Raw genomic sequence first — 27,663 nt, forward strand, 5'->3', positions numbered from 1 at the left:
ACATGTGTGACTAATTGATTGTTGATAAGTTAACTAGTTTTGTTAGAAGTAGTGTTATTCATTTTGTATTGTTCTAATAATCCGTGGCTGGATTACTTAGTTTGTTCAAATATCTTTTTACAGTTTCAAATAAAAAATAGTGAACAACGACTAGTAACCACCCATCACTAAGGCGACGGGAGAGGTAGGCGCCCATCAATAGGAGAGTGTGAAGATGGACAGACACAGACCGAATGACACAGTTTTCTTAATCGGATTTTTGTTATGTCAAATGACAAAATTAAGGAAAAAAATATTTTGAGTTTTGGGTACAGGAATCTTTTACAAGAGCTATAAGTAATTGTATAACTTGGCCCCCTTACTACTTCATGCAGTGTTTCCACTTGGCGCAGTCTATTTTTTCCTCTTTTAAGCTGAATTTGTATTATTGGTTTGAAATGAAAGATAGAGAAACTTGAAAATAAACAAATAAACCTATCTACAATATTTGGTGAACATTCAAAAGGGAATTGATCCCATCTCCATCACTAGCGTTGCGTCCTAGCTTTATCCTAAATAACTTAAAACATACTTAAGTTTAAATCAAAACATTTCAATATAATTGGGGAATGACTACTGATACATTGATTGTGTTCAAGATTTTTTGACTGCCGCTACATTCTTCTATATCTTGTGTACCGTGGTGCCATCATACAGCAAAGCTTGGAATTGAATTTACATACATAACACCCCCTAAAAGGGGTTGAAATTTTCAAATAGTCTTTTTTAGGTGAAAAAGTGGTTTACCGAAATATTGCCTGAACTGTACATTTAACGGCAATAGACTACTGAACATGATTTGTTGTACATGTCAAAAATAATTTTTTTACTTACCTAAAAAGAATCTTGACGCAAACAACCTAAATTACATGAAATGGGCTATTACGTACTACTTACATATTTAGTTTTTTCAGTTTTAAAAGAGTTAATACTAGCAATAAATTTTACTTTGGTTGGTAGTTTATTCCATATTTGTTTTCCTAGGTATTGCAAATTTTTGACATTTTATCGACCCTTTTAACATCTGTGGTTCCCATCTGGGTTATGCTTTTTAATTTTTCAGTATTTTTGAAGGGATAAAATAACATGAAAACAGTCTTTTGTTAAGTTTAGCTTTAAACTCAGTTGTTCCAAGTTCTTTACAATCGTTTTGTAATTTCAATAGAGCATTATCAACTGACTCGTCAGAAGTGAGCAGTGAATGGTCATCAGCAAACTCGAAAGATGTTGAGGAATTTAAACATTTGTACATGTTTTTAGTATACATATTAAAATTAGGGGGCCAAGAATGCTCCCATGTGGGACACCTGAGGTTATAGTACTCTTATTAGATTCAATTCCGTTTATACTGACTGCCTGCTTTGTTTGATAAATATGATATGAACCATTTCGAGACGTCAGGAGACAAATTACATTCATTAAACTTATTAACTTCTTGTGATTTACACAATCAAAAGCTTTTGATAAGTTTATGTAAATTATACATGTCATAGTTGAATGCTTAGGGATAAAACCAGATGGATTACTATGAAGCATATAATTTTGTGTCACATTTGTTAACAGTTGGGTTTTTCGGGAATTTTTGATAAGTATTGCAGAATAGAGATGCCTCTATATGAGATGGGATCTTCCTTGTTCCCAGACTTAAAATAGAGACTTCGGCTTCTTTCCATAGGGATGTGAAACAATTTGTTTCAAAAGATAGATTTATAATTGTGGCCAGAACTGGAGATATGAGGGTCGCTAAACCCTTTATTGTTTTAGCAGAGATACCAACAGTACCTATTGCGAAACTATTTTTGAGTTTCTTGATATAACACATGATAGTCTTCTCGTCAACTTTTTCAAAGTTAAATTGGGGGAATAATTTCATTGTTATCAGGAGAGGCGCAGTTATTTTGCGATTGGTTATAAAGTGATGGTTAAAAGGTTCAGTTATATATACATTATTTACATTTAAAGTTTGAGAGTTCTTTTTTATGGCTTCCAGAAGTCTCTGGACAATTAATATATTTACTCTCAGCAATATTAACAGCCTTGTTAGCCATATTTCTATAGTGTTTATAATCGTCGTACAGGTTTTTATTTTTTATTAATCACTTATAAACCTTGGGTATTTAACTTCCTTATAGTTAGCCATGGGGGGTTATTTAAAGATTTCCTCTTGGTAATAAAAGGGGCATGCTTGTCTAAATTACTAATAGTTGTGATAAGGACTGTTGGACCTCTCTTACCAGATTAGCAAAGTTTGTTCTATTATAGTCTTGAATTTTTATCATAGTTTTCTTGATCTTTGGGCATTTCGTTTTCCTGATGCACAAAGTAATGTCATAGCCAGAAGCACCAAAAGGCGTGATGCATGCAGATATAATTGTTTGGGGGTGTGATATGTAGATATGCTCCAATAAAGTTAATATAGGAATATAATTTTAGAATTTTCATAGTAAAAAGGAACAGATGGCGATATCTTATTTCGAAAGAGCACTAGCACGGTAATAAGGGGTCGAGCTAGCATATTTTTCACACTTTGAAATGCTACGCAATGTTGCTACAGATGTGCAAATACTACAGCCATATGCTTTGTTGGACCCTTCTTGGGGGGAAGAGTTGTGATTTTACCTGCCTCAGCACCTTGGACCAATAATAGAGGGACTGGTGATGCCATCATACGCTAGACAGACGATCAGACACATACTTGGAGACTAGGCTCCGTGCAGGTTCTGCCTCACTAAATCCAGCCTTTGCACCCTCCATAGCCAAGGTTCTCGTGATGCCCTTTGTGGTCAGGTATCCAATAAAGTTGAAGTTTATTGTGCGTCATACTTATTTATATTTAAATTTTTTATTGAAAAATTTGTACTATATACAGGAATTTATTTAATAAAAATGCATAAAAAATGGTCTTTTTATAATCCCGTATTATATAAAGGTTGGTGCATTTAAAATTAGTTATATTATGCAAAATTAACACTTTTATACCATAAATGTTTTTATTTTATAAAAATAATGGCTGGTAACAGCACTACACCACAAATGTTAAATAGAGGAATTCAGTACCAATCCAAAGTTTTCATCACCTAAAAAACAAGGAAGTTAAAGCAAAATTCATATTCTACCAGTACAATTACAATTAAGTGGGCTGCCCCAATGGTAAAACCATGAACTAAACACCTGTTAGTGTTTTCTCAGTTAACTAAAAGGGAAAATTAAGAAAAAAAACCTTCACTATCAGTGGTGTTGTAAGGCTTTGTGGGTTGGGTACTAATAATGTGCTCTCCCTTCCCCTATTGGTTTTTGTCTAATTGTCAAAAGTTACTAATTTTTCAGTTTATATACATTGAATATGATAAAACCCTAAATTTGTAATAAAGTTCTTTAATATTATAAATAAATTTGTCCATAATGACTTATTTACCCTGAAATATTGTACGTATAAAGTTATAGTGGTCCACTCATCCCAAATTTGTAAATGATGAAATAAATATTTAGTTTAATTCTGTAAATGTAAAACATTTGGTAAAATCTTCGTATAAAAACAAAATTTTTCTAAAGAAGTTTTGGTACCCAGGGGGGCAGCACAGTTAATAAAAATTTAAACATTTGTTATAGCATAGGATACACCACGAAAGAAAAATAGGTTTAACATCAACAAAAAGCTTTTAGGAACGGTTCACAAATTACAAAACACAAAAGCAGATCTTTAGCATTGGCTCACTTTTGGTCATTGTCATTTTGGGCGGATTGATACTTTCAAATAAACAAACAGTTTATATATTCCAGTTAAACGATGTTAGGTATGAACCAGTAACTACAACTCTGATTTTTCTATAAAGGGGAAGCCCTATGAAAACTGTTTATTTTGGCATTTTATAATCCATTTTATAGGCGTTTGAATTAAGTTAAGAGAGGGTTTGTTTTCTAAAATGGCAGCCATGGCCAAAGCTACAAGGTGATACAACTCTATTGCCTCTTCTTTGAACGAATCAGGAATTTTGGTAATTTCTAAGACCAATATAATTTTATAATTAACCTTTCCTTTAAATCAGTGGCGTAGCCAGATATTCATCCAGGGGGGGGGGGGGGTCGAGTTATGTGAATGTTAAGAGTGGGTCAAGAAGGGGGTGGAAATTTAGTACAGTCAAAGGTAGACCCAAGGGGTTGTCTGGACCGGGAAACACCCCCCCCCTTGTCTACGCCACTGCTTTAAAGTTTGACCACTGCATAGCAAATTTTAAATAATTAAGTATTTTAGATAACTTACATATGTTAAGCACTACTTGTCTTTTGATCTTTCTTAAAAAAAACAACTGTAGAATTTTCCATACCAGACTTCACCTGTTTATTAACAAAATGGTAAAAAAATAAAAAATAAATGCTTATGTCTAGAATATTTTAAAAAGGGTGTTTTGAAGAAAAAAGATAAAGGCCGAGTCTAGATTCACACCCCGTGAACGTAGCCAACTTTCTGCGTCCACACCCCGTGAGCGTAGTCAATTTGCTGCATCCACACCCCGTGGATCTAGCTCGTATGCTACGTTCACAGTCCCAACCACGTGACCTTGCATTGACCAATGAAATATCTTCCTTCAATTCTAATTGTTTGGCCGTTTCTTTAAAAATATTTTTCCACGTTTCTGTTTTCTCTTGACCGAATTTGAGTAAGTTACACGTATATTTTTTAATCTTCTCTAACAATGGTTTTTTTAACTATGTATATTTTAATACCATTCCGTTTTAAATTTTTATAGGTACTTTAAAATAGCCTGTAAGCTTAGGTTGTATAATTTAGGTAGTTTAAAATAATTAAATCCAAACGATTAATTTCCGCGGAACTCATGCCACGTGTAATATATTCGAATTAAACAAAGGACGTTTAATTATAATTTACCAAATTCAGCCTTTATTATGTCTATGCCTTTATACATCCTTAATTATTTATATTTAAAACTCCTTGTAGTTTTAAAATGAATAAATCCAAACGATTAATTTCCGCAGAACCCACGCCACGTGTATTCGAATTAAACGAAGGACGTTTAATTCTGATTTACTAATTACATCCTTTATTATGCCTATGCCCTTTTACATGATTAATAATTATTAATAAATCTAACCAATCGCGTAGGGAGGCGCAGTGTAGTTGAATCGAAACAAAGAAATTTAAATTGATAAAACGTCCAGTAGAGCCTCAAAGCCCAACATCAACTTTCAACAATCCATTCAGTTGACCAGGTACTTGGTTCAGGGCAGAAAAACCCTGGTTTGGATTTTCCATATTGTAATGATATTAAAATTAAATATTACTTAGGTCAATTAATAATTTTTATTAAATGTCAAGTCTGACCTGGTTGATCCCTTTAGAAATGAATCCGGCCTGGGATTTTCTTACGTGTGGTAAAATCATAATACAGGATTATTGAAAGTAAACAGAAAAAGGGGAATACGTTACGGGATACGTTAGGCTTACTCACTTTCGGTAAGTTATGACTAGGCCTTATAAACGACGTGAAAAGATTAAAAAGACCAACAACAAATGGGGCAAACTAAATTTTATTAGTTTAAGTTAAAATGCGGTACTAAGGTACTTCGGCCGATAGGTCTTGGAGGCGAAAGATTACTTACGACTAAGCCTTGCCTATTGAAAAATTATTAACCGGAAGTTTATCGCACAAAAATCATAGCTTTAAAACGACGAGATAATTTTAACCATAAACTATTCCTCTCTTATACTTCCTTTGGATTATTTCTTTAAAACAAAGATTTTAAATTATAGACCGGATTTCTGTTTATTTCTCACTCAGCAAGTACCTCAGCTACTGGCAAAGAATTCTTTGCTTTAAGACTCTTGAGAAAAAAAAAGGCAAAGACGATATAACGCTTCGATTTGGAAGCAATGATACAAGGGATAAACAAATAAAATAATTTAAGTGTTTGAAAATGTAATTTATTTGAAGCTAATCTAAAGTATTTGGCCACAAATAAATTGCCAAAAATAATGTATTTGCATTTTTGAAGCAATATATAGGAAAAATCGAAACATGATCGTCCCATTATTTTGGTGAAACCCATTTACCGCTCTCAGTGCGCTAAGAACCCTCTGAACTACACTTTTTATAAAGAGTAGAGTTAAAGGATAACGAAAAGTGGACCTCAGAGCGCTCTGAGATAATAAAAAGGGATTAACCAATTTTAAGAAAAGGTAATTAATTAAGAAAACCGACGGGCGCCTACTTTAAAACTAGTTAAATATTATTTTATTCATGGAATCTTACATTTAAGGCATTCAAACTATATATTAATAGTCTCCTTGGCGTTATCTTAAAACTAATCTTTGAGAGCGCCAAAATAGACTTATCATCCTTTAATATCATCATATATCATTTATTATGAAGTACTTGGTATGATATGATTATAATATCATAAAATTAAAAAATTTAAATATAAAAATTTAAAAAAAATAATAGTTGCTAAATTTTTTCGTTTCAAAATAATTGATTTTTATTCAATTTTGATATAAATTGAACCTTTCATTAAAAAATTTGGATTTCAGTTAATAATTTTGACAAATAAACAATATTTATATTAATTTTTCTAATTAAGTAATCTGGCATTAAAACCTTGCATTTTTGGTATATTCGTAGCCTTTAACAGCATTGTTAGGTGATGGCATCGTCAGAACCAATTTCAACAATCGTTTTCCAAGTTTTTCATACCGTACACATTTTCTATACGTTTCAAAGCTTTTGCGATAAAAGTTTAGTCTTACTATGTAGACTTGTAATCTGGTATCAGAGGCATGAGAAGTAGTCCCATCTTATGGGCTTGGCTACACTAGCAGATGGTTTTGACAAAATAGGTAAATCTTGTATTTTGGCGTTTAAACAATAGTAAACCAACATAAGTTCAATTTTATTATTTCAAGCTTCTAAGTATTTAATTATTTTCGAGAAAATAACTTTTTTCCTTGAAAATATGCTTAAATATTAAAGTTTTTGATGTTTTTAAAAGTTTCTCAATTTAAAAGTTTGTTCGCACTGGGATGCTTCTCCAACCTATTAGGAAATTTTAGGTATCCAAGGCTTAGAAGCGCAAAGTGTGAACAAGAATTGAAGAATAAATACCTAAAAAAGCGCGGGCAAGCGAGCAAATTGGATTCGTGGAAGTTCATGTTTAAGTTGATGCAAATTGTAAAATTCGGATAACTCATTTAATAAGTAATTAATCAATTAATGAATATCTTCTTTAGGATAAATTTTTTGATTTATAGTTATGTTTCATCTAATAATGTTTAAAACGATATTGAATAAATTTCGTTTTCAATTTCATAAATAGTTAATAGCTAGTTATATTTCTCAGTTGATTTTTTTCAGTAATTTTAAAAAAATCGTAATTGCTTATGACAATTGTCAACGTTTTGTATTAAAGTTTACTTTATGCTACTAAATACTGCAGTTTCTGTGTGATTTTCATACTGATGCCATGTGGCTACTATTTCTTCATATTATCATAATATCGTAAGAGGTATTCCACAAAAATAAAATCAATGATTGGCCAATTATTAAATTATAAAGAGCTGCCTGAACACCTATTCTGTTTTCCAAAATGGCCTTTTGGATGTTTCTGAAAATCTGGAATTTGGTTTCTACAATTAAGTTAACCCTAGAAAGCGAATTTGTATGAAATCGTAGGGGTCGGGTGAGCAGGTTTCAATCTATCGTGGAATAAATTGTCAATTTTTACAAACTTGACTCATGCAGAAATAAATTTTCTTAAGGAAGATGCACACATAAGATTTGCAAATGGGCTTAAAGAGGACCAGAAAATATAGAGAATAAAGCATTCTTTAATTACTCTTTCAAACTGTTGAACTGCACATATCCTGATGTTTTCACACTAATAGCTTGTTTTTATGTAATTAAAGCCAAGACTTACCTTTTATTTCAACCTAATTTCATCTAGAAATAATTTAAGAACCGAAATTGAAATGAAATAAACTTTATTTACCTTTTATGGTTCTTTAACCGCCCAAGTTTTATACCTCAAACAGCTAGGTTAAAAATGAAAAACGCTTTTTGAAGCAGTGAAACAAACTTTTTCAAAGCTGCTATTTTGCTTCATAGAAACGAGTTACATTAGATTTATCTCCTTTTCTAGAGTAGGTTGAGTGTAGAACTAGTGTTACAGTTTACAAAAACACTGGCCAATAATTTCCAGTGTGGGTATTTTTGAGTTACACTTTACGCCAATAGTTTATTTTGGTCCAACACTAGGTGAGAGTGTAGCACTAATAAAACCTATAGTTTCCACTAATTAATAAAAGTGCATGAAGGGATATACACCACCCTGCTACACATTGTAACCCACCTGCATAATGGCATAAAATATGGCTGATTTGAGCCGCCCATTTATCTCATCCATATTTAAGAAAAAAAATTTTGGGTGAAGGTGGGTGTTAATTATGTCTTCAAAAGGTACTATGAGATCTTATATATCCACACCAGTCACACTTTTTTAATAAATAAACTTATATGCCAAGCACATAAATTAGAAAAATGTTGGTCAAGTCTACGTAACAGAAATTTACTGTCATACTTTTTAGAAATATTATCCTCAGTATTGTAAACTGTATGCTGACTGACTCGGATTTATTCATGGCTTGAAAAACATAAATGTATAAAAAAAATCATTTATCAGACTTTTAGACAAAATGCCAAATATTCAAATAAATTTTCCAATTCTGTTCCATAATGGCAACTTAAGGAATTTTAGTTGCAATGTCCTTTCATTTCCTAAATTCTCAGGAGTTATTGCTACGATTTTGTTTCAAAATTTTTGGAGTTTTTGTCTCTATTTTGTCACTTTCTTAAACCTTTTTACAAACCTAAGAGAATTTTTCAAATTCATTGATGTTAATCACATTAGTATAGTTCTTGCCATTGCCACTGCGTAATATTTGATTTGACACTACTGTGAAAATCAAGTTTGCAAAAATTTTAACCAAACGTCATACTTATGCCATAAGTCTATATCATGGTATAACAGAGGTGAGAAAAAAGATGTTCATCAATCTTAAGCTTACTCAATGGCGTCGCCAGGATTCTAAATTTGGGAGCTATTCTCTGCAAGAGATTTGAAGGAGCCTCGCTCCTTCAGCACTTAGTAGTTTATAAACAAGAAACAGTATAAAAATAACACTTAAAATACACAACCTGAATGTATATTTTAATATTTCTTCAGTAAAGCAAACATATTTTGAGGGGTGATAGGTTTATTTTGGAGGGGCTTTGAGAAAAATTAAGGGGGCTATTTTTTTAATTTGAGGGGCTAACGCCCCCAAAAAGTGACCTAGCGAGACCACTGAGTAGTACGATAGAAAATTACGTAGGAGGAATAGCAAGTAGATTAGTTAGGGCTATTTACTTCTGGTAGGCCTGGCTTATTGGAATATAATGGAGTTAGTTCAGCATGCAAAATCGTTATTTTAAAACATTTAGATCATTTTAACGCCTAGTGGAAGCATAAGCAAAACTTATTTATTGCTCGATGCAAATTATTCGAGTAAAGATCATTTTTCTTAAATAAAACCCAACCAAAATTATATTTATTTTAAATTATTTTGGTGTTATCTATAAATGTTTATTACAATCTAATAACATGAGGTTATGAAAAAAACATCCTATATGCTAATTTATCCTATACAGTATAGCAAAAAAAAAATTAGGGTTTCTTCTTGAATTGTTTTCATACCAAATATTAGTTAAAAAACCCTTAAAATCAATTTAATAAAGTAGACATTGTTAAAAACATTTAATGATTTATTAAATTGTATTGTCAAAAACAGTGAATATATAGTATGAATTATACAATAATTAGGATCTTTGTCAGTTTCTGCAATTAAGATTTTGAATAATTTACATAGAAACTTGAGTGCTGCTTATAAGTTAAAGAGATTATACAATTCTGATAAACTAGTCAGTTAATTGGTAACAATTTATGATTCTATGCCTTAAGTTCTGCGTTATAAGTTTATTTTAAGTCAATCACAATGTTTTTTAATTAAAAACATATTTTTATACATGTAAAATTTTATATTATAAAGATAATGAACTATTATATCACGAATGATGTAGCTGGCTGCGTGAGGTCAACAACAATCTATTTTCATTTCAAGTGGCTTGAGCTGGAAAAAAAGGTTAATAAATACTTATTATAAACAAAGCTATAATTTAAACAAAATAAAATTTCAACAAAGTCATTTGGATGATTTAGCGACATTGGGGCATTTTAACATAAAAGATAAAACCATTGTAGTTTAGAATGTACAATATCTTTTCGTAAGATTTTTTTCTATTAATTTAATGACTGGAGCTATTTGAATTATCTGAAAGAGTACTTTAGTAAAAGCCTTTTATTACTCTATAAAGTATTACATAATTTTTTTAAATACTATTCGATTTTCTATTGAATAAGAAATTTTTAATTTTTGCAAATTACTAATCACACCAATTATTTTATTTCAAGTTAATTTAATTCACTATTATAGCCTTCAACTTAATGTTTGGATCTGTAAAATGGACTAAAAAGGAACTAGAAAAATCAATTCAATTATGTAAATCAGATTAAAACAATCAATTCCTCAATTTTGATAGTAATTATTAACTTGCCATTTTTGCTAATTTCATATTGTTAACAGCCAATAAAATTGAATTTCGTTAAATATTTTTCCTTTTCTCTCCACCAGTGCCAAATTAACCATTAGGGATAATAGGCAGCTGCCCATTGTTATAAGGTATTTAAGAGCCCTGTGACATTGTATTAGGATATAGCTTCCCAGGGGTTCCTAAGCTTAGGTTTCCATTAGATTTAATCCATCACTGCTCTCCACTTTCTACAACTAAAATATTGATTAAGAGTCTGGTTAAAAGGTAGCTCTACAAAACTAATCGGTTTACAGGAAGATTGTCACCTAGATGTCTAATAATGTATTTTTTAGGTGTGGAAGTCAAGGCTAAAAGAATTTTATAAGTTTTTGTATCGTGTAAACCTGATTATCTTACCTAGATCTACAAATAGTGAGACGAGTAAAATAAATACCTTTTTGATTTTTTAATTTCTTCTTCATATTGTAGCAATAAAGGAACAGTTGACAGTGAGCCATGAAATTTGGTTGGTTCATGAAAGTAAGTATGTGGTTAATTTTCTTAAGTGTGGAGTTCATCTGCTCATTAATTTGAGTGTTTAAAAATTTATACTGAGGATACTTGTCCAGACAAAAACCAATCGAACATCCTAAGGCAAAAAATATTTTAATTAATTAACTTTCAACTAGTTGTGCAAAAATATGGGTACAGCCCATATATCGACTGTACTCATATTAACGAAGTTACCTATCATAACACTAGACCTTTCTGTTTACACTCGTAACAGGTCTTTTTAAAAGGAAATTTAAGATTGTGGCAAAAAAATTTTTTCATTAGTTAATCGAGAATCTTCTTATTTTTAAGTTTTTCCTCAAAACATTTTTCTAATACCGGTATCGGCCAATGCCAGCTTTGCTTAAGCCAATACCGGTATTAGAAAAATATGCTGTTATATCTGTGCATCCCTATAAGAAATCTCTAGGAAGTCTAAATGCGATTTGAAATACATCAGTTGCCACTCAAATTTTTCAAAAACCTGCATAAACAATTGGTATTGTGCTCATCAATAAAAATTAAGTCTGATAACAGCTGTGTTTATGTTAAATTAATGTACTTAAATTAAATTAATGCCCACATTGAATTATTTCAGGGGAGGCTCCAGATAATATGTTTCTGAGAGTACATCGCTGTATATTGCCATGCGTTTGGGGTGAGGCATGGAGGCCCCTAACTTAACTTTTACATGTAATTTGGACACATTTGGGGGCCCACAGGAGTTGCCTTCTCCTATTGAACGCCCCTTTAAATGTTTAGGTTTTAGCAAAGCACCTGTATGATTCCTCCAGTGAAGCTTATCAATTAAAAACTTTGTGTTTTTAAAAAAGATAGGATCTCTGTTTAGGCAGTATTGGTGAAGACCACAAGCAAAGTCATATACCACAACCCCAGGACCTAAAAAAAAACAAAAAAACATCATTTTATTAAAATATCAGAATTTAGTTTTCAACATCTATATTTGGTTATATTTAAGGTATTAGCATCTTACGACTCATTTTAAAAGAAATGTTTTCATAAAAAGAAAAATTAAATTTCATATTTTCATATTTTAGAAACTTCATTTCAAATAAAATAAAAAACAAATTGGATGACCCCGTGCTAACGTTACTGGTAGTAATCTACTTCAGTTTTATTATTGAAACAAAGCTAAAGCATTTACAGATAAAGTTTGTTTTATTTGTATAGAAAACCATATGAAGGGTTTTTCAAATTGCAAATTCCGAGTTCCCAAAGGCAAAAGATTTTTGAGCACTATAAAGTACTTGGACTCTAGTATTAAATAGAAGTGCTAGTAGAAATTTTATGATAAATATTTTAAATAATCATACTTTGGTGAAATCTTGTTCTCAATATAGAAAATGGAACATTAACAGATTCGGACTTATTAAGGACTTGAAATCCATAACAAATTCCTCAAAAGAAAAAAAAAGAAAAAATTATCTTATTGCATAGATATACCAACTAATATTTAGAATTATCATTTTTAATATATAATAAATATAATTTAATCTACTGTGATCACAAATATTTTTAGAGGACTTGAAATTACTCTTGAATGAAAAATAATTATATTTTAAGGTATGGTATCGTTATATGGCATGCTGGGGTTTAACTAACAACATACTCAAAATTAATCTCAAACATTTTTGAAAACGCAAAAGTTAACCCCTTGGTGCTGATCACACTAATCCAAAATGTGAATTTTACGTGTACTGACTAAAAATGGTCTGTTTATTTATAAAGCAGTTCAATTTTGGTAATTTTAATCGGAGCTACCCATTTTAAGTTTATGAAAGTTAAAAAACATTGAAATTAACTTTGATTTTGGATATTTTTCCAGTTAAATGTTATTCAACTTGGATTGGTATCAGAAAGTTATTTTCTTTTCATCTAAACCAAAACTACAAAATAAAAAAAGGAGTCTGCTAGCTAGTAAAAATGTTATGGAACATTAATTTTAACTGAAAAAAAACTGAAAATGTGGGTTGATGAAAGATAGTTTTTCAATATACAGTTTGAAAAACTAAATTTCAGTCAAATAAATATTTATATTCCAATATCCTCTCATCATTTGAATTAAGAGCTAGTGACCACAGCTACTTCCCTTTACCTTATTTAATAAAGCAGACATTTAATTTCATAAATTTAATTAAGAATTCATGATGCTACTAGAAATGACTAACTAGCTTAATTCCTATGGAGTTTTGTGAGGAACTTAAATGAGTGTGGGCTAACTGATGTAAGTTTGTGAAGTATGGGTTTTTATCTAACCACAGCTGATATTGAAAAAATATAAGTTGCAAAAAGTTTGGCAAAAGCATATTGTTGTTCTTTCTCCCACACATTCTATTCATAAATTAATGAAAACATAATTACCATGTTGGCAATATATTGTGAATATTCCAGGAGTGAGTGTTGCATGTTTCCCAGAAAAATCTTTCTCGCAAGACTTATCATCTGCTGACTTGTCAGCTGAGTAGATTCCTCTTGTGCATTTCTTGGTCATTGCTGGAAAGCATGCTAGGATATCTGAAGCCTCTGGTAAATCCAATGATGAGTTTTCAGAATTAATTTCAGTTGCATCATACAGTGGGAAACACTTTTGATTTAACAGCAATCACACTCATTATTTGAATTAAATTTGAAGTCAATGATTCACTTGATAATAAATCATATAAAACTGGACATTCTGTAGATAATGTTTTCATATCATCAGGAAATTCACAAATTTTATATCCAACATATAATTTATCTATTAAGTTTTGAAATTCTACTGAACAGGGAAAAGTTGCACAAAGTGCAGAATCCTTTGATAAACAATAGAGGAAGTCTTTATAGTTTTGAGGACAACAAGGGTTTTCTGATTTGACAATAATAGAATTGAGTAGATTCACTAAGCTGTTTGCAGCATTTGTGTTTTCAGATAACAGATCAGAAATTAAAACTTCAAAATAAAATTTGGAGATGTTCTTCGAGCAAACAAAGTTGGATAGTTTTTTCCTTAACTGAGAATTTTTTAGAAATGTTCTATCAGAAAACCTGTAAAAGATAAGACTTTTAGAAAAACAAAACAAGTGCTATATTCTTAGGAAAAATAAGAAAATGTGAAACCTATATTGGTTTATACTTTTCATTATAACATTTATTTTACAATAACTATGGAGCTCTTAGATGTCAAAGTAATTTGACAATTAATAAAACTAAAAGGTTCTTGAGTCTTGTTAATTATTTTGGATATTTATACTTAAAATTTTATTTTGAGTCTAGTAATTAAAGTAAAACATACTTGGCATAAGGTATTTTTCTGATATTTTGGTCTTCGATATTAGTGTGGTTCCAGGACAAAAACTTTCTTTTGAACCCTAAAGTAGTCCCATCACATAGAATAATTCTTGGATTTTCAAGACATTCACTACATTTATAGCCATCAGAATAGTCTATATCCAGCAAACTCAGGAAGTGAGCCCAGGCTGCTTTTAACTGAGCATATGACAATAGTTGCCTGATATTTTGAAAATTGAAGGATCTCTCAAAACGAGCAATGACAATTTCATAAAAAGCATGAAAAGAACTTCTGAAAATACATAAAATTATAAAGGTTTAAACATGTATCAGAAATTTTAATAAATTTCCTTTCATTCAAAGATTTTACCTTGCAAAAACAAAAGCATCATGGTACTCCCAAAGTAATTGGTGGCTCACCATGAAGCGTCCCATATTAATCGCTCCAATTTCTATTCCATCAAAGGCAAATGATGTGCCACATTCACAGACGTAATGATATGCTAAGGAAATTTTTTGAAATGAAATTACACATATAGAAATTTATCAGAAAAAAAGTATGACTAAGATATTTATTAATACAATTTTTTACCAAAAAAGCAATCGTGACCATATAAACCATTATTCACTTACAACCCCTTTTAAATGAAAATCAAATCTCTTGCGACTTCAAATACCTCACTACTTCTTGGGGCTATTTAGTACAACCAAGAATTTTATTCGATTATGAGAAAGATAATTTAGCGGGAGCTTCTCTTTACCCTCTTTCCTCTGAACTCCGCCAGCTGGGAAACAATTTCTTTACCTTGTTGCTGGTACACCCCTCATACTACATTTGAAGGTTCTATATATTATTGTATTAATTTCACAAAATTTCTCATTAAAATTTTTGCTTAAAATGTAACGATACAACAAAATATTAGTGAAATCATGAATTCAAAGTAAATAACAGACTATTAGGTCACTATTTTTGGGCATCAAAAATTCAGTGTTAGATCCATTGGATAGATTAGGGATACTTGAGCTACTCATAACTTTATAATTAATCTTTAATAATTAAAATAAAAAGTGGGGTGGCGGAGCGGTTCGCAAGAGGAACCGGGTTCGATCCCAGCTTGTGGCACTGGGTGAAAAATCTGGAACCACTTCTTCTGCGTAGAGTTTGCAAGTTCTCTCTTAGGATCATTAGCAAAACTTTCATAATGCAATAAAATGCCTAAACTTACAGAAAATGGCTCCGTATGTTCTTCTGTGAAATCTATAAAAAAAAACATGTCAGTCAAACATATTTCCCTAAACAGAAAATTTAAATCCCTGAAGCTTCAAGGTAAGGGCTAGGCTAATCAATAAGTGTAATCAGTGAACAATTTCTTTACATTTTGACAGTCACGTAAATGATTACACATTCACAAAATCATTTCATTGCACAGATAAATTAAAACTGGTTAGATCCTTGAACCATGAGCAAAATACTTAAAGCAAAAAGATGTATGTCATAGCTAAACCCCGCAAAGTGACAGTCATTAAATTTCTTCCAACACACGTCAAAGGTCAAAACAGTGCATGACTATATTGTAATAATAGTAACGGAAATCACGCGTCCACTAAGAGCATTCACATCGTTGTGTCATTTAAATAGGCTTTTTCAGAGTAGTGATCAACAACAAAAAGTTGGTCTGGAGTTGCCCCTGTATGTGTTTAGTCTTACGAAATGGTTTTCTTATTCTCAGAAAGGGAATCTGGTCAAGCAGACGATACTTTATTCATTAATAAATGTTTGTCAGTCTTATTTCATCCCGATTTATCTTGTAATTTAAACAAAAATAATATCTGGAAAACCAGCAATTTGGTATCTGATAATCATGGTTTCCAGACATTTTTAATACAAAAAAAATTTGGACAATATGAGATTGCAACCCTGTATTTTTAGGAATTGTATGGGTCATTTTAAGGAATGAAATATTGTATGCTCAATTCTTCCCTTTCTAAGCTTTTAAAACCACAGTTTGAGAGCAATAGGAATATCGCCCATTTTCAAATTTAATTTTGTTAAATCTTTGTTTAAGTTTTCATCTCATCAATGTTTCCTATAACTTCACTCCCTGAGTCTATTCCTGGGGTTAAAAACCCCCACTAGAGAAATGACAATAAATAAATTAGCTGATAAAATTTGCGGTTGGAATAACCATTTTAAAATCGAACCAACACTGTCACCGATTTCAAATCTTCCTGACAATATTGCATGTCTACAATCAGAAGTTAAAAAATTTATGGTTTGAAATGCTAAATTTCCCTATATTAATGCTTAAAACGGTAGAAAAAATATTACTTTTCATTCTGATTTTAGTACATAGCAGACCTAAATGCCTTTCCTATTCCTTAAATTTTTTTTTAATAATTTTTAAGTTATAAACAACATAACTAAGATCTTAAACTTTAAAACCACAAACTGTAGTCTTAAAACATGTGGTAAATCAGGTTATAGTTAATTGTCCCAGAAAGTAATATTTTTTAAGAACTTTGCTTATTTTTTTAATGTATATCCTACCTTCGATAGTTTCTGGTGTAAAATATTCGTCAAGGAAGAATTTCGCACATTTTGAATGAATACAAAATTCAGTCTTTTTAATGAAATCTGCAAATTTTTATAAGTTAAAGAGTGTTGCGAGTTCTATACAATTTATCAATCTGAGATATTTTCAGTAGGCAATGAACATTATTAATATTGACATCTAGTGGCGGATTTTGGAAGTAGAAGGGAGTGTGGAGAAGCAGACCATTTGTTACTACTAAAATACATAGTTGTCAGTCCATTTTTGTCTAAATTTAATATGTTTCAGACAAAAAATGTCTAGCAACCATGAAATTCAGAATCTAAATTTCATGGTTGCCTGACATTTCTTCGACGCGTCAAATCACCAGATGTTTACAAATTTACCCAAAGTTACACGCTGTTTTTGTGTTATACTCAGCAAAAATGGCTGGTGAGACTTAGCAAACTTAAGTCACATTTATCGCTGAATTTCAATTGATAAAGCGTTTCTTTAGTTCCAAAAATAAGCAACTAATTTCGAGTAATATATTTGTAAAAATAAATGAGCAGCAATTTATTTCCTCTTTATCTCGGTAGTTCCTAAACCCACCACTGGAAGATTGTATAAGTTTGTCAATAACAAAAATTGCCACATACACTCCTATACACTCTTTTATGCAAATCTCTGACCGACTGACATTGAAATTTATTTCCCCAAACCCGTTCTCTCACATGTAGCATGGTAATAGCAGCTCCTGTGAAATACCCGCATAAAAGAAACTATAGCTACACCATATTTTTTTTAAATAATTACAAAATTTGAATTGCTAATATTGAAAAAAAAAAGCTCATTCTAAAAAACAAACTTGAGATTTAAAGACTTAAGGTATTCTTTCTACACAATTATATGGTACTCTCACAACTCTAGATTAAAATGATAAATAAAAAAAAATTTCAAGATATTACCACTGTAGGTTTCTTGGATAATTGGAGATAAACTGAATAAAAATTTATCACACGATGCACAACAGTATATCATTTTGATTTCATCTGTAAAGGTTTTCTTCCGTGGTTCAATAAAAATTACGTTATTTTCCTAATACGAAAAACCAAATTGACATTTGGTACTGAGTAACAAAAATTTGAAATGAATACTTTAAGTTTCTTCTGCTCCTCGTTAAAGTCAAGAACCCAAAAAAAATTGCCAGAATCACTGCAAGGCTGCAAGCCTTGAACCCTTGCAACTTCAAGTTTATATGCAAATAAATTGGACGGCTGTTTAAAAAAATAGTACCTCTAATATATATATATATATATAAATTAATACATATAAAAATTAAATGATTAACTATTATTTATCAGAAAATTTTAATGCAATGGAATAGTACTCTTAATAAGATACCCTGAAAAAAAAACCTAGAGGGAAGTTATGATTGTTATTGCTTTTTTATGTTTATTTTAATGACCATTAGAATTCAGTTATTATGAACCACAACATAATTTAATAGATCACGGCGGCATTTTTGTCATGAAAGGATGTAAAAATAATCATCACATATTCTTGGTTTAGTTTTGACAATTGAATCCGGTAAAATACTATATAGTTTCAGACCGGATTTCTTGCAAAGGTTTTAAGCGTACTATTAGAGAAAATTGAACTGAAAAGGGGAACTTTATCATTTACCGTGCTGCAATTGCTAGCAAGTCCTTGATTCACATGAAACATTGAGAAAATCTGGTCGAAGAATTCCCAACACCTACTAATAGTTACTTGGTATTGATGGTTTTTAAGTAAAACTACCCATTAAAGTCAGCATAAAAACAGATAAATATTTAAAAAAGGTTCACTTTTGAAATATTTCTATGTTTATAAGTAGAAAAATGAAAGACGTGTATTGAAAACATTACTTAGACAGAAATACTCTAAATTCAAATATTTTTTAGTACACTACACCTAAACATGAAAAATATTCACTATATATGATAAATTGTTTTAATTAAAAACAATTACATTATTCCCTTTAGATTTAATTGTGATGCTTTCTAATATTATTATGCATACATTTAGTAGTCTATTGGAAATGGTGCTTTTTATTGCATCAGAACTAGACACTTCAAAATCGTTAAATAAATTATTTAAAAAAATTGTAATTTTTCTAATGAAGGGTGAACCTCTTATTTAAGATTTTTTAAACCATATTTCTTACAATATTTATATGTTGTTTAAGCCTATTTATAAAAATTAGACATTTATATAAGGGTTTATGCTTTAGTTATTTGAGAAATTATAGGTTAAATGAAAAATATGAATTTAAACTGATATATAAAGCCTCTGTGCCTGTCAGTTCGAGATCGAATAGCCAGTCGTTCAACAGGCTTAACACTAGTAGCTGTAATATAGCATACCTCTTCGTCCACAAATGTAGTATTTGCTTGATAATGATATTCATTGTGACTAGATATATTCTGATCACTAGTAACTAGATTTATCTGCTGAACAATAGAGGTTTCAGAAGCTTGTTTTTTTCTTCTGAATACAGGTGCCGTTCTCTTTCTGTCACCTAAAAATGCATCATGAGGTATTAAAATACACTATGTTACAAGAAACGTATTTTTTTTAGTTCTTAGTATTCTACAAAAAATATACATATACATAAAATAATCGTTGTCAAGGATTCAAATGTCAAGTAACGACACTTTCTTTACATTTGATTTTAAATTAAGAAAGCAACAAATTTTTTATTACACGTCTAAATTGGTTAGGAGCAAACAATAAGAAAAAGGTTTTAGTTACGTTCCACAAATTTTTTTGGTGCTAGGGTAGTTTTAAACGATTCATATCACTCTCTAATCGATGAATTAAGCTACTAATATTTGTAGCAGTATCAGTCTAATATTGAATTGTCATCAAGATATTCAAAAGATCTAGAAGACCTCAGGCTTTTAGAATTAGAACATATGTATATTAACCAATTAAGATGGAGAACGTTCACATAAACATGATAAACCAGTTTGCAGCTTCTACACTGACACCATTATTTCTAAGAATATTAATTAAAAGTCTTTGGTCAACTCTATCAAAAGCTTTTGATAAATCCAAAAATACCACTCCAAGCTCAGTAACAATGAATGGATTGATGTAGATTAATGGCACAATCAACAGTAAAGTGTCCGGGTCTAAAGCCTGATTGGTTTGGTGAGAGTTTTGTTTATCTATAATATATTGTAGCAACTGTTCAGAGGAACTTTAAAAAGACCTTGTAATACTGAAATACCACGGTAATTTTCAGAATCCAAAGGGTCACCTGATTTAAACACCGAAATAACCCCGGCAATCTTCCACATTATTGGGAATTGTTGATGAGTTAAGTATAAATTAATTATTTTAGTTAGAATAGGTGCTAAAATAATAACTTAACCCCTGATCAATACACATGATAGACCATCAGTTCCCGACGCTTTACTTGGTTTAAAAGGTAAAAACATTGGATTCACTAACTCCCACAAAATAAATAAATTCATCATTATGTCATTAATAATATCTGATCCAGTTTTAAGGGAGACCAAATTACAGGTATCAGTTTTTCAGTAAAAGTTTTTTTTCAGATTACACCGGAATTTCATTCAACACCTTTAAGTTCTGAAGCAAAGTAATCTTTTTTAGTATCACAAATTAAATTTGTGACTTTTTCCATGTTCTATAATCTCTCAGCATATTAGTTACAAAAAGGTATAAATTTTAAGACCAAGCACAATAGCAGCTGCTCAGACTAGGAGAGCCAGTGGCGTTACAAAAATGAAGGGGCTAGGAATGGAAACTCCTCCTAGTGTAACATACCCCTAGTTACTGTTATATTAGGTTGATTTCTTACCTCTGTTCAGTATATTACAAATCAGTTTTTCTTAAGTTTGTTCACCATACCTAATTCTCTGCATTTTGATGGTTGTTTACGTTTTCTCAATTGAATTGAGAATACTTCAATTCCTGATTCATCCAATTGTGAGATAGAAGAACCTGATCTTTTCCAAGGGTTACTTTCAGACATCATCAAACTGCGTAGTAGGAATAAATTTAACCATTATTAAATTAATTAAGAGTAAAACAAATAAGGTTAGTGCTTGAACATTAATTTCTACCAAGAATAAAGAACTGCGTTACTTAGACCAACCTCGGTCATAAAAATGGATGATGTTAGTTCTTACAAAGAATTTTTCCAGTCGAAATTTAATTAAATTTGAAATTCCAATAATTAAAAAGAAATAAGACTTTCTTAAAGACATTTAACCACATTAAAGAAATAGTGATTGTACAGGGACCACGACCTCAGGTTTTATACCCAGCCCAACTCGGGTCAGGATGACCAATTTTCAAGTCTGGGTTTTAAAAAAGGTCAGGTTTTCTAAAAAATAAATGAATTCGTTTTTCTTTAGCTTATAATGTTTTTTTCAATTAATAGAAACACTTAAACTTTACAAAACTTTCAAAATAATTATTGACTTCTTTATTTTCACGATTGTCCTTAAATTTTGCAACATTAAAACAAATGGCATAAGTAAAATAACAACAATAAGGATTACAATTGACGAGATTTACAACCAAACTGATTTTCATAGTTATTGCATAATCAAGTTGATTTCTCAGCACAAAGCCCTCTAGTATCTAAAATATACTCAACTTCTGCTAAGCAGAAAAATCTGGTTTCTGATAGATGGGCTAAGATGATAAGAATTAAAAAAGGTTTTCTCAGCGCCACAAGCTCATGTTTTATACCACGCATGATTCGCACATAGGCTTCAAAAACAAAGCAAAAGCCCCTCGCGATTCCAGAGCATGCTCTCCAATATAAGACTTAAATTTTTATCAGAAAGTAGTCATCCAAAACGGTAAGTCACGAGTCCAAGTCACAGCTTGAAGAGAGTATCAGTGCCGAAAAAATGTTCGGTTAGAAAATTAGCATTAAAACAATAGGAAGTGTCATACTTATTGTTAATGTTACTTATGGTAATAGTCCTGGGTAAAGACAGTTCAGTTCTTTCATTCTACTATTTCAGTAGTTTTTGGAGTAGACTTTCAAAATCTCCTATTTTAAATTTTTTAAATTTATATATCATAAACCCCAACCTGATCCGGGTTTCTGAGTTTTTTATTATCTCCCCGACCCTGACTAAAACTCACCCCATACGACCCCTATAAAGAAATTTTTTAATTTTATTTTTTGGGGTTCTTTCAACTGTAAGAACCATATTATCAATAGATGATTTTATAAAATGTTTTTTTCGCTTGCCCAACTTGTTGAAATGTTGCCCTGGAATAGTTCAGCCAACGCCTAAGAATGAGTTCATAAACTCTTTAGTGAGAGAGAAAACAGATCCACAGCTGAGGCGGGGAGGCAACATTTCAACAAGATGGCAAAGGTTATTTTATAAAAAAACCATTTTAAAACTATTTGTAGTTTTTAAGATACTATACATGCTATGAACCCTAGGTTGACCTCCAGTGTAATTTAGGGAAAATTTTATATGCAAATGAGATTTCATTGTTTTGAAGATTTGTGAACTATTTTTAGTTTAGAAAAATACTGATGGAAAAATTATTGATACTTGATAATTTAATTAATTTACCTAACCACGGTCTTAAGAACATAAGACATTTAGAAATTTCTTATATTTTCAACCTAAATCCTACTTTTTATTAAAAAAATCTGCGAGATTTATAAAATTCTTAAAATTTTGATGTGAGCATGCATGTACCTTATTTAATAGCGCAGGTAGTGCTGAGATAAATTACTTTTTAAAGTGTTACCAAGAATGTATTTATTTATACTCAGGGAGAATGAATATATCGAGACTAACAACGGACACGTTGAAGCCTTAACCCCGTCGCGCTAAGAGGGGGAGGAAAAAAGGCAGCCATCATATTTTTTGCATCCTCGCAGCAGCGTTAATGGCGGCGAAAAACGTAATTTTTAAGAACCAATGAGATTGCAGTATTATTCGATTCTATTAAAGCGGAGGAGCATACCGGGGCCACAACAGGTGGAATTAGAGAAACGCAAAAAAAAATCTTGACAATAAATAAATACATTCTTGGTGTTACCTATTACAAAAATGTTAAAGCTCAATCAATACCCTAAGAGTGGTATTAGAAAAACATTTACTATCTGTCATTGCATCCACTTTGACACACCATTCATACAAATTGCTCGCAGACCACACAAAATCGCTTGGGTTAGCAGATTAGATGATTCCAAAAAGATTTGCGTGCATGGGATCATGTGAGTTAAATTTCCTTCTCCCTTTTTTAGTCTCTATCAGGAGAGATAAAATATTGCAGGGGAACCAAGAGAGAAGGCGAGCAATGGAATTTACCTCTTTTTCTCATCTCTGCATACGGGGAAAAGTAACCAAAACACGTTACCTTCAATTTTTTTCGGTATTACCTATTGAAGTAAGTAATAAATAAGTGCATCTAAAAATTACAATTACAAAGTGTGTCAATTGAAGATTTTTTGGTAATGAAAATTCCTCTCAAAGTAAAAGTGTAGAGGGAAGGAAGGAGAGTTTACATTGAGGAGGGAAGGAAATTAAAGAACTGGCAAATAAAACGCCTGGTAAGTATAGATGTGTGATATAATTCCCTGAGAAGGGCTAGATACATAGTTTTTAATTCAATCAACGGGAAACCTATCACCATCTACCATATGCTATTGCAACTAAAAACAAAATACACCTGTAAGAAGGTAAGCCGTCCACACTTTTGGTAATTATGTCACTTTTGGTGCATGCTACATTGAAACGAACATGTTAAGTATCAAACATGCATGTACGGAATAACACAGGGCATAAATGTGAAAACCAAAAAGAAGTCAAAATGTCTACTTGAAGTGTTAAAACTATTAGTAATTTAAAAAAATACTTTAATAAATTTTTTGAAATTGTTTAAAATAAAATACTAAAAAAATACTTTAGCTGAATTTTTGCATGAATAACCCGCTTATGAATATATATACACACACACATAACCCACATACAAAAAAATACTTAAGCTGAATTTTTGCATTAATAACCCGCTTATGAATATATTTACATACACACATAACCCACAGAGAGAGTAAGTCGCTTCGCTTCAGAGAAACACAACCATGATGAAGAAGCAGATGGCAGCTATTGCAATTCCCAGGCACCGGATGTCACTAGTGAATTTACTACCAAGGCTTCAATTTTTCTATTGATATAATTTACGTTAGAGCAACTCAAAAAAAGAAAATTAGTCTTAACTGAAAGAAAACTACTTTATTTACCTTTGCTGCTTCATTAGCGTCTGAGATATATAATCGAATAAGTAAACAAAATTTTGAAGCAGTGAAATGCGAGTTTAGCATAGGGATGCACCGATATATCGGCCTATTTTTCTAATATCGGTATCAGCCAATACCGGAATTTCAAAAATATTTGTAGGTAAAACATTTAAAAATACTAAAATACTCGATTAACTACCTTGTGATAATAATCATTGCCACAACCTGACATTTCCCTTTCAAAAAGGCTTGGCATATTTCTTAATTTTTAATATAGATATATTCCATCAAGGCTGGCAAGAATTGGTTGTCGTTCTTTATTGGTGCTCCACCATTCGAAAAGATTGCTTTACTCGGGGATTAGAGGTCTGAGAATTTTTCGCCACTTGGCGCGTAAGACCAAAGAATGTTTTTAAAATACCCAAAGAGTGATTGACCGAGCCACGTACGCCAGATTTTAGAAGCTAGACAATTTTATAGACAGGGGTTTAAAGTGTAAACAAATAAAATCAACGATATTCGCTTTTTGCCCTTACCAAAAAATAAGTTGGTTTTTAGTTGGCTTTTAGTTGGTTTACACATTTTAGTTGATATTAAGTTGGTTTTAAGTAGGCTCAAGTTGCCAGCATATTTCAAGAAACTAGTTAAAGGGGTAATTAGTTGGTTTTAAGTGGTCGGAAAATTTCATATTATTTTTAAGTTGGTTTTAAGTTGGCTTTAAGTTTGTGCTTGTATCGCGAGAAGGTTTAAAATGTTTTGACGAATATTTTTCTACTAAATAACTACGCTCGTCCAAATATGCAAAGAACGTATTTATATTTCTAAGAACCTACGAGGGTACTTTGTAACGATCTGTCCAAGGGTCGCTCTTTAACAGAATATTTCGGGCACATTTCATGCTTGTGACTAGTGTTGTTCCAGCAGAGGCGTAGCGAGAGAAAATGGCGCCCGGGGTATTTAGCCGCTTTTGCGCCCCCCTTAATATATAGTTTTAAAGGGAGTATGTATATGTATATTTTAGTAGTTGTTAAGTGGTTTAAAGGCCTAGGTTTGCTTCTGTCAGTCCGCCTTTATATTGACTTGCCTGCAGTGCAAATACCCTGGTGGTAGGCCACCCACTAAACATGTTGTTGTCTTTACTAAGTAAGTTTCAAGTTGGCTTTAAGTTGTCTTTATTAAGTAAGTTTTAAGTTGGTTTTAAGTAGTCTTTATTAAGCAAGTTTCAAGTTGGTTTTAAGTTGGTTTTAAGTTGCCTCCATTAAGCAAAATCAGAGTTGGTTTTAAGTGTACTTCTAGTTGGTTTTAAGTAGGTTTTAAGTAGGTTTTAAGTTGGTATTTGTCTCAAATACCAACTTAAAACCTACTTAAAACCAAGTTTAAATATTTTTTAGCCAACTTATTTTTTGGTAAGGGTGATAGATAATATGTATCAAGTAAAATAAAAAGAAACATGCAGATATGCTTTTGCAAACTTTTTTCATGAAAAATTAATTGGAATAAAATGGTATGACAGTGCACTGAGTTACAATGATTTTTATCATATACACTACTGTTATGATAAGTGACTTTATTAATATTGGCCAATATTTGTGGCTGTAACCATATCGGTGCATCCCTAGTTTAACCTAGGAGCAACAAACACAAGGAGAACGCAGCTAGCCTTTAAACACGCTAACGAAGGGTTGTCTACAAATTTAATTGGACGAGCTTCACGAGCCTTTACGCTGAACGTTTTACGGGCGGGGGGAAGACCATTTCCGAATTTTCCCCTTCCGACGGCAGCAGGCTCTAAAGCGTCTAGCCAATGAAAAACGTACACAAGAAAATGCACGACTTTTGTCGGGCTGCGTTCTCCTTGTGTAGGGTGTTGTGTTTGTTGCTCCTAGGTTTAACAATCCACTATTATTCTCGAAAAAATTAAACCGCGCTTCCAAACATCCAGAAACTGTTGTCATTTTCAGCAAATAAAATCGTACCCCAGGTTTTTGAAGGAGTTGCGTCTCTCTATAGAGTAATGGCAGTGCTACGTCACATAACGTCACCCATGCTTTTTCCTATTCATAAAAAATTCGCGCCCACAATGGCGGCCATGGCCAAAGCTACGGAGTGCTACTACTCTATAGTGAAGAGACTTTACACAGAGCAGCAGTTTTAAAGAATCCTGTAAAAATAACTGGAGTAGCCCGCTACAACCAAAATTCCCAACTCGTTACTTCAAATACAAACACGATACTAATTTCAATACGCTATTTTAACCATACTAGTTGAAAAATGCTAGTGTGCGAGACTTGGTGGTTTAAAGGCCCAAAATGGCTTTGTATTAATTATTTTTACATAATAGGTTAAAAATATGACTACTTTAATTCTGAAAGTTATATCTTGAATGAAGTCAATCAATTCAAGGTGGATAATATGCCCAAAAATAGGGTTTTAAATATATAAGCCTTGGTTAGTCACTCGTTTCGGTCGTCAGACATTGCGAACTTTAAATACAATATTAATCGTACATGGAATCAATAAAAATTAAAAACTATTAAAAGTAAACTTCTGTCAGTTGTTATAATTTATAATTAAAAGATGATTCTATTAATAACAATCCCAAATAAAAGTATACATACACGAGGTTATACGAACACGAGGTTAATTCGTCGGCAGATCGTACAGAAGCGTCGTAGCAGACGCTACTAACAGCTTTTTCCTTAACCCTCTCCCATCCACCCCCCATCTTACCTTCCGCAATAGAAACTATCAATCATGATTTCGGTCGCTTTCCCCGCCGTTTTCCTTCATCATAACGCCGGGAGTACAAATTTACGAAATAAATATACGCTGTTCCTCTCATCTCAAAAAAATAAAATAAAAATCGGCCCAAATAGATATCCCAAGGTTGGCGTTGCTAAATGGGCTGACATTTCAGATTTCACAAAATGTTGGCCCAAATAACAATATTTCAAAAGAATGCTATTTGGGCCGAAATGTAGAAATTTTAAAATTGTCGGCCAAATTAGCTTACAATAGTCGTGAAGCTAAATGGGCCGAAACTTTCGGACCAAATAACAATTTTGTGGACGGTAGCTAAAAGGGCCGAAAATTTCGGCCCATTTAGTCTGGGTGCTAAAGAGGCGGAAAATGTCGGCCCAAATAGCCACTTGGAGCCGGGAGTAGTGGCTCACTCCTGTAATCCCAGGCGTCCGGGAGGCAGAGTTTGTGGAAGGCCGTGTGAGGACGACCACTAATCCCCCAACGGGTGGTTATCATACTTCCGCCATGGGTGTCCCAACGCTATTCCCAAGTATCCACCCGTTGGCGTGGCCGT

At 31.9% G+C, this 27,663-nt stretch overlaps 2 protein-coding genes and 2 long non-coding RNA genes across 13 annotated transcripts; 1 reads left to right on the forward strand and 3 right to left on the reverse strand.

Annotated features, from left to right (window-relative positions):
- Positions 1-8: 8 nt before the first annotated feature.
- On the reverse strand, positions 9-5,880 carry LOC149957351 (uncharacterized). 2 transcript variants are annotated; one of them, XR_016478479.1, is made up of 3 exons: positions 5,151-5,880; positions 4,301-4,374; positions 9-3,535 (listed from the first exon to the last, which is right to left on the reverse strand). It is a non-coding gene; the product is annotated as an uncharacterized LOC149957351 (long non-coding RNA). The 2 variants fall into 2 exon arrangements; XR_016478480.1 differs by having other exon boundaries at positions 9-3,116; positions 3,455-3,535; positions 4,301-5,880.
- Positions 5,881-6,904: 1,024 nt separating this feature from the next.
- LOC149957352 (uncharacterized) lies at positions 6,905-10,721 on the forward strand. Its single transcript, XR_016478481.1, has 3 exons — positions 6,905-7,250; positions 10,136-10,228; positions 10,580-10,721. It is a non-coding gene; the product is annotated as an uncharacterized LOC149957352 (long non-coding RNA).
- Positions 9,831-13,836, reverse strand: LOC149957353 (uncharacterized). Of its 2 annotated transcripts, XM_090165544.1 has the most exons (5): positions 13,611-13,836; positions 12,563-12,646; positions 12,006-12,128; positions 11,131-11,325; positions 9,831-10,216 (listed from the first exon to the last, which is right to left on the reverse strand). In XM_090165544.1, the coding sequence occupies exons 1-5, from the start codon at positions 13,738-13,740 to the stop codon at positions 10,203-10,205; spliced, it is 546 nt and encodes a 181-aa protein (XP_090021670.1). In that variant the 5' UTR covers positions 13,741-13,836; the 3' UTR covers positions 9,831-10,202. The 2 variants fall into 2 exon arrangements, with proteins under 2 accessions (XP_090021670.1, XP_090021671.1); XM_090165545.1 differs by lacking the exon at positions 12,563-12,646.
- Positions 13,837-14,891: 1,055 nt separating this feature from the next.
- Positions 14,892-27,138, reverse strand: LOC149957354 (uncharacterized). Of its 8 annotated transcripts, none has more exons than XM_090165537.1 (10): positions 27,078-27,138; positions 24,141-24,274; positions 23,419-23,489; positions 20,972-21,102; positions 19,456-19,610; positions 18,205-18,324; positions 18,016-18,145; positions 17,065-17,151; positions 15,743-15,774; positions 14,892-15,019 (listed from the first exon to the last, which is right to left on the reverse strand). In XM_090165537.1, the coding sequence occupies exons 2-10, from the start codon at positions 24,144-24,146 to the stop codon at positions 14,969-14,971; spliced, it is 783 nt and encodes a 260-aa protein (XP_090021663.1). In that variant the 5' UTR covers positions 24,147-24,274; positions 27,078-27,138; the 3' UTR covers positions 14,892-14,968. The 8 variants fall into 8 exon arrangements, with proteins under 8 accessions (XP_090021663.1, XP_090021662.1, XP_090021664.1 ...); XM_090165536.1 differs by lacking the exon at positions 27,078-27,138 and adding an exon at positions 26,966-27,071; XM_090165538.1 differs by lacking the exon at positions 27,078-27,138 and adding an exon at positions 24,351-26,953.
- Between the last annotated feature and the right edge of the window lie 525 nt (positions 27,139-27,663).

This window comes from Leiobunum rupestre, chromosome 2, assembly GCF_980474605.1.
Source record: "Leiobunum rupestre chromosome 2, qqLeiRupe1.1.hap1, whole genome shotgun sequence".
NCBI classification, from domain to species: Eukaryota; Metazoa; Arthropoda; class Arachnida; order Opiliones; family Sclerosomatidae; genus Leiobunum; species Leiobunum rupestre.

Coding starts and splice junctions, on each gene's coding strand:
- LOC149957353 (XM_090165544.1), bottom strand. CDS start 13,740: ATGACCAAGAAATGCACAAGAGGAATCTACTCAGCTGACAAGTCAGCA. Junction 12,647..13,610: donor CACAATATATTGCCAACATG/GTAATTATGTTT, acceptor TTTTCTTTTGAG/GAATTTGTTATGGATTTCAA. Junction 11,326..12,005: donor TCACTGGAGGAATCATACAG/GTGCTTTGCTAA, acceptor TTTTTGCCTTAG/GATGTTCGATTGGTTTTTGT.
- LOC149957354 (XM_090165537.1), bottom strand. Junction 18,325..19,455: donor CTACATTTGTGGACGAAGAG/GTATGCTATATT, acceptor TTTTTTAAACAG/CCGTCCAATTTATTTGCATA. Junction 17,152..18,015: donor TATCCAAGAAACCTACAGTG/GTAATATCTTGA, acceptor AAAAATTTGCAG/ATTTCATTAAAAAGACTGAA.